The 8,292-nt window shown below is 56.7% G+C and overlaps 1 protein-coding gene across 5 annotated transcripts; it reads left to right on the forward strand.

Moving 5' to 3' along the window:
• The first annotated feature begins 354 nt into the window (after window positions 1–354).
• On the forward strand, window positions 355–8,173 carry Tmem161a (transmembrane protein 161A). Of its 5 annotated transcripts, none has more exons than XM_005086185.4 (12): window positions 355–494; window positions 1,710–1,813; window positions 2,458–2,538; window positions 2,827–2,924; window positions 3,021–3,177; window positions 3,608–3,759; window positions 5,140–5,200; window positions 5,305–5,448; window positions 5,530–5,643; window positions 5,760–5,934; window positions 6,043–6,139; window positions 6,453–8,173. In XM_005086185.4, exons 1-12 carry the CDS (start codon window positions 492–494, stop codon window positions 6,707–6,709), a joined length of 1,443 nt encoding a protein of 480 aa, XP_005086242.2. In that variant the 5' UTR covers window positions 355–491; the 3' UTR covers window positions 6,710–8,173. The 5 variants fall into 5 exon arrangements, with proteins under 5 accessions (XP_005086242.2, XP_040597982.1, XP_012980760.1 ...); XM_040742048.1 differs by having other exon boundaries at window positions 6,043–6,072; XM_013125306.3 differs by lacking the exon at window positions 6,043–6,139.
• The last annotated feature ends 119 nt before the right edge of the window (window positions 8,174–8,292 follow it).

Here is an 8,292-nt window from a genome sequence, read left to right on the forward strand (position 1 = left end):
CTGAGACTGGCTAGATCTCGTGATTGGTTATTTTCCTGCTTAGGGGTGGGTTCGTTTTCCTGCTCAGGGATTGGCTGGTTTCCTGCTTGGTTGATGGGCAGGTTTGGTTTTACCGGTCAAAGTGTGTTTCTTTCACTGGCACTTTGGTCTAATTTCAGGTTCAGGGCATGTTTCTTTCACTGGCACCGGTTTCAGGGTTTTGGCTGCCCTTTTACCCTACAACACGCACACGCACGCACGCACACCAGACATAAAAGGTCCTGCTCCTGCTAGAACTACAATTCCCAACATGCATTTGGGTGGCCCTTTACCCTACACCCCACAGAGAAAGCAGATATGAAAGTTCCCGCTAGAACTACAATTCCCAGCATGCATCACGAACCCGGTTCCTAGCCCGATGACTGGCTTCTCGAGCAGCTCGGCTTCTCAAGCTCCCGTCTCTAATTGACCTCGCCTCCAGCCTCGTGCGTGGGTGCGCCCCGGGAGCCGACATGGTGAGCAGGCCCCGAGGGGTCCGTCCAGGGAGTGTGGGGTCCTGCGGTGCGGAGGGAGCTCCGGGACTGCGGGGGTGGACGACGCGGGGGAGGTGAAGCCAGGGCTCTCGTCAGGAGTCAGAGAGCCAGGATCGCAGCGGGCTTTGCTTCCTGACATCGGCCCGTGTAGCCCAGGCTGTACTAGAACTTCGTAGCCTCGGGTGACCTCGAACTTCTGATTCCCCTGCCTCAGCTTCCGGAGTGCTGGGAGGACAGGCGTGTGTCACCATGCACGGCTTTCCTTTTTTCTTTTTAAAAGATTTTTGTTTTTCTGTTTTTCGAGACAGGGTTTCTCTGTATTGTTTTGGAGGCTGTCCTGGAACTCACTCTGTAGACCAGGCTGGTCTTGAACTCACGGAGATCCGCCTGTTTCTGCCTCCCGAGCGCTGGGACTGAAGGCGTGCGCCACCAACGCCCGGCTGAAATATATTTTTTCTTTTATTTATGTATGTGGATGTTTTGTATGTGTGTCCGTGCACCACTTGAGTATCAGCTGTCCTTAGAGACCAGAGAAGGATGTAGGATTCCCTGGGGGCTGGAGTTAGGGCTATGAGCTGCCAATTGGGTATTGGGAATTGAACCTGTGTCCTCTGGAAGAGCAACCAGTGCTCTTAACCACTGAGTCATCTCTCCAGCCTCTCCCTCCATTTTTAAAACCCCTTTTTATTATTTATTTTTTAAGATTTATTTATTTATTACATAGACACCAGATTGAATTGTAGATGGTTGTCAGCCACCATGTGGTTGCTGGGAATCGAACTCAGGACCTCTGGAAGACCACTCAGTGCTCTTAACCTCTGAGCCATCTCTCCAGCCCCCTTTAAGCCCCTTTTTTTAAAAGCTTATTTAAATGGGCAATGGTGGCACACGCCTCTAATTCTAGCATTCAGGAGGCAGAGGCCAGCCTGGTCTACAGAGTGAGTTCCAGGACAGCCAGGGCTACACAGAGAAACCCTGTCTTGTTATTTAGAAAGGGTCTTACTATGCAGCCTTGTGTGACCTGAAACTCACTCTGTATAACAGGCTAGACCTAGTCATCTGAGGGTGGGTGGGATGTCTGTGTCACCCCAGTTGTCTTCTGAGAGATGCCACCAGAGCCGGGGGACCCCCGTCCACCCATCTTCCCTACAAATAGCTTGGCAGCTGTTGACTTTCTGACTAGTGATGCTTCCTCAGGCTGTCCTCGGAGTGCAGCTGGTGGTGACCCTGTTCACCGCCACCCTCATGCACAGGCTGGCCCCACACTGCTCCTTCGCCCGCTGGCTGCTCTGTAACGGCAGGTAAGCCCCAGCCCGGCCGCCCTCCCTCCCGCCCAGCCCTCCTGCTTATGCTCCCTCCTCTGCCCTCGTTTGTAAAGACTTGTACTGCGTTTAACTATGCGTAGGTGTGTGTCTTCACACGTGGGGTTGTGCTCATGCGTGCGGGTGCCTGGGGAGACCAGCGGCATCGCAGTTGGAGGTACAGGCAGGAGAGAGCCCGCCTCTAACTTCCGGGCGCTGGGGTGTAAACCCTGCACCACCACGCTTCCCAGTGTCCTTGGGTGTCTTTAAAGAACACCTTGGATCTGTCTTGACAACAGAGCCACACACCTCCACCGCCCCATCCTGGCCCTTAGTAATCCGGCTCTCTCCGGTTTTCGCTGTTTTGGTGTCTGGCCCCTTCTGAGGGTTCTGTGGGAGTGGTTTCCCCTCTTAGAAGAATGCATGGGCCCCAGGAGAGTCGGCCCACACGTTTAAGGGTATCCCCTGTGGCCGGAGCAGCTCCCCCATCTCATGTCCCCAGAATTCCGCTGGCTGTGGCTGTTTCTGGGCCACCTTCCTACAGGGCCGCCCCCTGTGGCAGCTCTGCCACTGCCCAGTGCTCTCTCAAGACCAGAGTCACGTCTTTGCCCCCAGGCCAAGCTTTTCTGACTTTTCCTCCTCAGCCTGTTCCGATACGTACACCCCTCAGAGGAGGATCTTTGGGTGCTGGCAGGGAAACCAAGGCCCAGAGGCAGGAAGGAACGGTGAGTGGCCCCCATTTGGACTCCACAAGGCCCAGGCAGGCCTGTCCCCTCCTGTCCAGGGACAGGCCTCATGCCTGCCCAAGGACTCCAGGCTGGGGGGCGTGGCCCTCCCTCCCGCCATGGTGCTGGATACAGGTGACTGGGCTAGCCTCTTGTGTTCCTGGCTGTTAGCTCTGGGTTGGCCCTGTGCCTAGGCTGCCCCACCCTGAATGTGGCGGAAGGTCTTTCTCAAACAGCACCACCGAGTCCTCTGGCAGGGTTTACGACCTCCCTTTCACTCGTGCTCAGGTGGGCAAATGGCCTTCGTGATGAGAAGCCATTGTTAGTGCCTCGAGACGCCCCTTTCCAGCTGGCTACCTGTCCGCTCACTGCTGTGGATGTCCTAGGTAACGCCAGCCCGGCTGCTGAGGTCTCGCCCAGGGGTGAGGGTGGGGTGGGGTTGGCAAGGCAAGCCTGGAGCGTGCTGAGCCCTGTCCCCGCAGTGCTGCGCTTCTTTCTGGAGTACCAGTGGTTCGTGGATTTCGCCGTGTACTCCGTTGGTGTGTACCTCTTCACCGAGGCCTACTATGCTGTGCTGGGCCCGGTTCAGGAGGCCAACATCGCTGTGTTCTGGTGTCTGCTCACACTGGCCTTCTCCCTGTATCCTTCCTCTGCGTTTCCCTGTCCCTCTAACTTGTTGTCTGCTGGGTCACCCCCTGTGCCACAAACCTGTCCCAGAGTCAGAGGTATACAGGCCAATGTGGCGTCAACCTCCTGGCTCGCCGTTCTGAGTGCTGGAGTTACAGGTGTGTGTTATCATACTCTACACACACTCTGGTTTTCTTGGATTGGCCCCACGGGGTGCGTTCCTGTCCCTCCAGCTCTATAGAATTGGGGAGACCAGGGGACAGCTTGCTGGGAGTTGGCCCATCTTTTTTGTTTGGTTGGCTTGGGTTTTTGAGACAGGGTTTCTCTGTGTAGCTCTGGCTGTCCTGGAACTCGCTTTGTAGACCAGGCTGGTTTCGAACTCAGGGACCCTCTTGTCTCTGCCTCCCATGTGATGTCCCTGCTTTCTTAACCCCACCCTCAGCAAAGTGTTCCTCATGGTGACTCGGCTGTACTTCAGCGCCAGGGAGGGCGGCGAGCGCTCCGTGTGTCTCACCTTTGCCTTCCTCGTCCTCCTGCTGGCCATGCTGGTGCAGGTGGTGCGGGAGGAGACCCTGGAGCTGGGTCTGGAGCCAGGTGGGTGCGCCCCCCTGCTTGGGGCTGCACTTCTGGGGGTTCTCCTCGCTTGAGACTGGGTCTCACTCTGGGGTTTCTCCTCGCTTGAGACTGGGTCTCACTCTGTGGCTCTGGCCTTACAGAGACCCTTCAGACTCTGCCACCTACATAACGGGATTAAGATTTATGTTGTTACAGGGGTTTGGAAAGGTGGCTCAGCAGTTGAGAGCAGCCACTGGTTGGTTGCTCTTCCAGAGGACCTGGGTTCAATTCCCAGCACCCACATGGTGGCTCACAACTGTCTGTAACTCCAGTTCCAGAGGACCCAACACCTTCATGCAGGCAAAACACCAATGCACATAAAATTTAAAAAGATTTATGTTATTACTATTCTAAAGATTTATTTTTAAGCCGGGCATTGGTGGCGCACGCCTTTAATCCCAGCACTCGGGAGGCAGAGGCAGGCGGATCTCTGTGAGTTCGAGGCCAGCCTGGTCTACAGAGCGAGTTCCAGGACAGCCTCCAAAGCCACAGAGAAACCCTGTCTCGAAAAAACCAAAAAACAAAACAAAACAAAACAAAAGATTTACTTTTATTTCATATGTATGGGTGCTTTGCCATCCTATGTGTGTGTATGGGGATTGTGAAGTACCTGCGAAGGCCAGAAGAGGGCACTGGACCCACAGAACTGGAGTTATTTAGGCTGTGAGCCTGTGTGGGACGGTAACTGCTGAGCCATGTACCTGGCCCTGCTTTTGTTTATTTCTAAGATTTATTTACTTATGTATATGAGTGCGCTGTCTTCATACACACCAGAAGGAATCAGGTACCTTAAAGATGGCTGTGAGCCACCATGTGGGTGCTGGGAATAAACTCAGGACTCTGGAAGAGCAGCCTGTGCCTTCTGAGCTGTCTCCCCTCCTTAGGTTTTGTTTCTCGAAGAGTCCCGCACAGTCTGGGCGTGCAGGTCTCTGTGGCTCAGGGACAGGCACAGCACAGCGTGTGGAGGCTCTGGATTGCATCCCAGCATGGATAGATTGTCTGGGGCTGGAGAGATGGCTCGGTGGTTAAGAGCATTGGCTGCTCTCACAAAGGACCAAGGTTCAATTCCTACATCTACATGGAGGCTCACACCACCTGTAACTCCTCTGGCCTGCACAGGCACCAGGCACACATGTGGCAAACAGATACACATACAGGCAAACATTCGTATATAGAAAAATTAGATAAAGTAAAACAGATTGTCTGAGCTGGGGCTTGGGACAGCGCTTGCTCTGCAAGCATGAGGACCTGAGTTTGTCAAGGGTAGCAACTGACTGCCGGAGATGGGTGGATTCTGGGAGCTGGAAGACCAGTCAGCCTTGGAAGCTGTAACAATCCACACACGTGATCTTTCCCTAGGTCTGGCCAGCGTGATCCAAAACCTGGAGCCTGTTCTGAAGAAGGAAGGGTGGGACTGGGCGTGAGTCCTGGGCACTGGATCTTGGGGGAAGGCACAGGTAGAGGGAGCATCTGGAGCTACCCTCCAGGCTGAATGGGTTCCCTGAGGCCTTCTCTTCTCCCCAGACTCCCCGGGGTCAAGCTGGCTGTCCGCCTTGGGCTGGCGGTGCTAGGCTCCTTGCTGGGCGCCTTCCTCATATTCCCGGGCCTCAGGCTGGCCCAGACCCACCAGGACGCGCTCACCCTAAATGCAGACCGGCCCCTGCTGCAGTTAAGCGTGGCTCCTGGGGTAAGGTGGGGGTTGGGGTGAAGGCTGGGGTCAGCCTGGCCCCACCGTGGTGCTCCCCCCAGGCTGCTCCTGCACACCAGCTTCCTGTCACCCCTGTGCACCCTGTGGCTCTGGACAAAGCCTGTCGCCCGTGACTTACTGTACCAGGCACCCATGAAGAACGCGACCACTTCTCTGTGCGTGTGTCGGGGTGCTGAGGGACCCGGGGTGTCTGAGACGGGGATGAGCTGGAAAGATTGTGGCCTGGGGGAGGGCTCACCCAAACTCCCTGTCTGCTTGGCTCTTGTTGCAGACCATCGGAAGGGGCCTTCGACTCCCTGCGCCTCTGGGCGCTGGTGGTGCTGTGCCTGCTGCGGCTGGCTGTGACCCGGCCACACCTACAGGCCTACCTGTGCCTGGCTAAGGCTCGAGTGGAGCAGCTTCGCAAGGAGGCTGGCCGCATCGAGGCCCGGGAGATTCAGCAGCGGGTATGCACCCCGGGGGGCGCAGTCCGTGGGCTAAGGGGCCTGGCCTGCTCATGGGGTCCCTGTCCTAGGAAGACCACCCCCTCTGCAGCTTCTACTGCTTCCCCCCAGGTGGTCCGGGTCTACTGCTATGTGACCGTGGTGAGCCTCCAGTACCTGACACCGCTCATCCTCACCCTGCACTGCACACTGCTGCTCAAGACCCTGGGTGCGGGCTGTGGGGTGGGCGGGGCCAGCAGGGGCGGGGCCAGCGGGGAGGGCGGGGCTGGGCCTGGAAAGGTGGGGTCTCCAGATAAAAGCCGCTAGTAGGGCTGAGTAAGGACTTGGTAAGGGTGGGACCAGCTGTAAAAGTGAGGGCAGCATTTGGGTAAGATCGCAGATGTGGGACCAGCAGGTAGACTGGGGAGGATGGAGGCCCCCAAAGGTCAGTGGGGTATAACCTCGTGTGGGGGGTTGATGTGAGAGTCTCTAGACTCACACCGTTCTGTCTCCACCCATAATTCCCTTCTTCCCTCTTGCAGGCGGCTACTCTTGGGCCCTGGGCCCTGCTCCAACCCCACTGGCGCCACCCCAGTCCTCAGACACTCTGGTGTCTGTGGACCCTGCCGAGGACGAAGCCCAGCGGACTGCGGCCCAGGTGGCAGGGGTCCTGGGCAGCCTGCTGACGCCCCTGTTCCTCCGTGGCGTGCTGGCCTACCTCATCTGGTGGACCGCTGCCTGCCAGCTGCTCTCCAGCCTCTTCGGCCTCTATTTCCACCGGCACCTCGCAGCTGCCTAATGAGATGCCACTGGGCGCTGGCATCCGATCCCTGTCCACCAGGACTGGCACTGTCCCGTGTGTGTACCTCAGTCCCGAGATGACCCGGGGATAATCTCACCCCAGTGCCTAGATTGTGGGCCGGTTGAATCGGGTCCCCTGGACCTGGAGGCCATGGTCCTCAAGTGTGTGTGCGTGTGATCAGGATTTCAGTGGGAGGCTGCTCTCAGAAAAGGGGCGGCGGCTTTCACAGACTATACCGAAGGCTGGGGAGCCGAGTAGGGCAGGCTTGTGTGGTAAGGGTTAGGAGAGTGCTGTTAGGTAGGATTGGAGAAATGGAGGAGGTTGGGGGTGGCTAGGAGAAAGGTGGGGGGGCTCAGGCCCCGCACCCACGTCCCCTGGGGCCTGTCACTGTCCACCCAGAGGGAAAGACAAGAGTCCCATGTCCATCTCCCCAGCATACTGGGAGACTGAGGCAGGAGGGTTAGCTTAGACTAGTAACAAGACCATGTCTCTAAACGAGAGAAAGTGAAGTGTGGGGGGAAGGAGGGATCGTCGCCGTCTTGGGAGCTGAGGTGACTGCTGTGATGACTTGAGGGCCTTGGTGACTGAGGGTTACCACCAGCTCCAGAGCTAGTGTGTGTGCGTGTTTTATGAGGTGTGCATGGGCTTGTGTGTGTGCTAGTGTGTTTCGTGACCTCCTACATAATGTGTACTGAGAATAAAGACGAGGGCTCCTGGGGTGCTGCCTGGGGACACGGCCAGTGGTATGGAGAATGGCCATGTTCCGGAGCCAGCGCTCAGGCAGAGCCCTGAGGTCTCCCTCTGGCAAGAAGGCACCAGGTGTCTGTTGGGAAGGGTTAGGAAAGTGGCTGTGCACAGGCCCACAGTTGCCATGACGATAGGGTCCAGACCGGCTTAGCACTCAGGCCTTATCGTCTGCCTTGAGACAGGGTCTCTTGCTCACCCCAAGCCCTCAGGTTAGCTGCTCAACAAGCTTCAGGGGCTCTGGCGCCCACCTCCCCTCTTGCCACGGGAGTGCCGGTGTGACGCTTGTGCTGCTCTGCGGGTTCTGGGAATCTGAACTGAGGTCTTGATGACTTACGCAAGCATGGCTGAGGTGTGTGTGGCACGGATCATGGGATTTCCTGCCTCTTGGGGCAGATTCCCAGACTGACCCTGACAAGGGCTGTGAGAGCTTGTGAAGTTGCATGGGAATCAGAAGTGGGCAAGTAAAGGGGTCTGCCTGCAGGGGTGCAGAGAGAGACAACACTGGGAACCAGGGCTGTGCTCTGCAGGACTTCAGAGTGGAGGGCACACACCAGACACTTGGCTGATGTCCTGTGGCTGATGTCTCTGTTGCCAGCATGGGGAGCACAGCTGATGACTGACTAGAGGCAGGCTAGCCACCAGCACTATGCAAGAATTTGAAGTCAGCCTGGATTATATATCTCTGATACTTAAATAAATATAGGAAGCATTTTATCAGTGGCAGATTCAGCTATGTGGTTACTATGTTTTTGAATCTTCGTGTGTGTTGGCAAATGATCCCAGAGCCTTTTATGTGATAGTGAGTGCTCCACTGAGCGCACCTCCCGCCCTCA

The sequence above is a fragment of the Mesocricetus auratus genome, unplaced genomic scaffold, assembly GCF_017639785.1.
Source record: "Mesocricetus auratus isolate SY011 unplaced genomic scaffold, BCM_Maur_2.0 Super-Scaffold_6731, whole genome shotgun sequence".
Taxonomy (NCBI): Eukaryota; Metazoa; Chordata; class Mammalia; order Rodentia; family Cricetidae; genus Mesocricetus; species Mesocricetus auratus.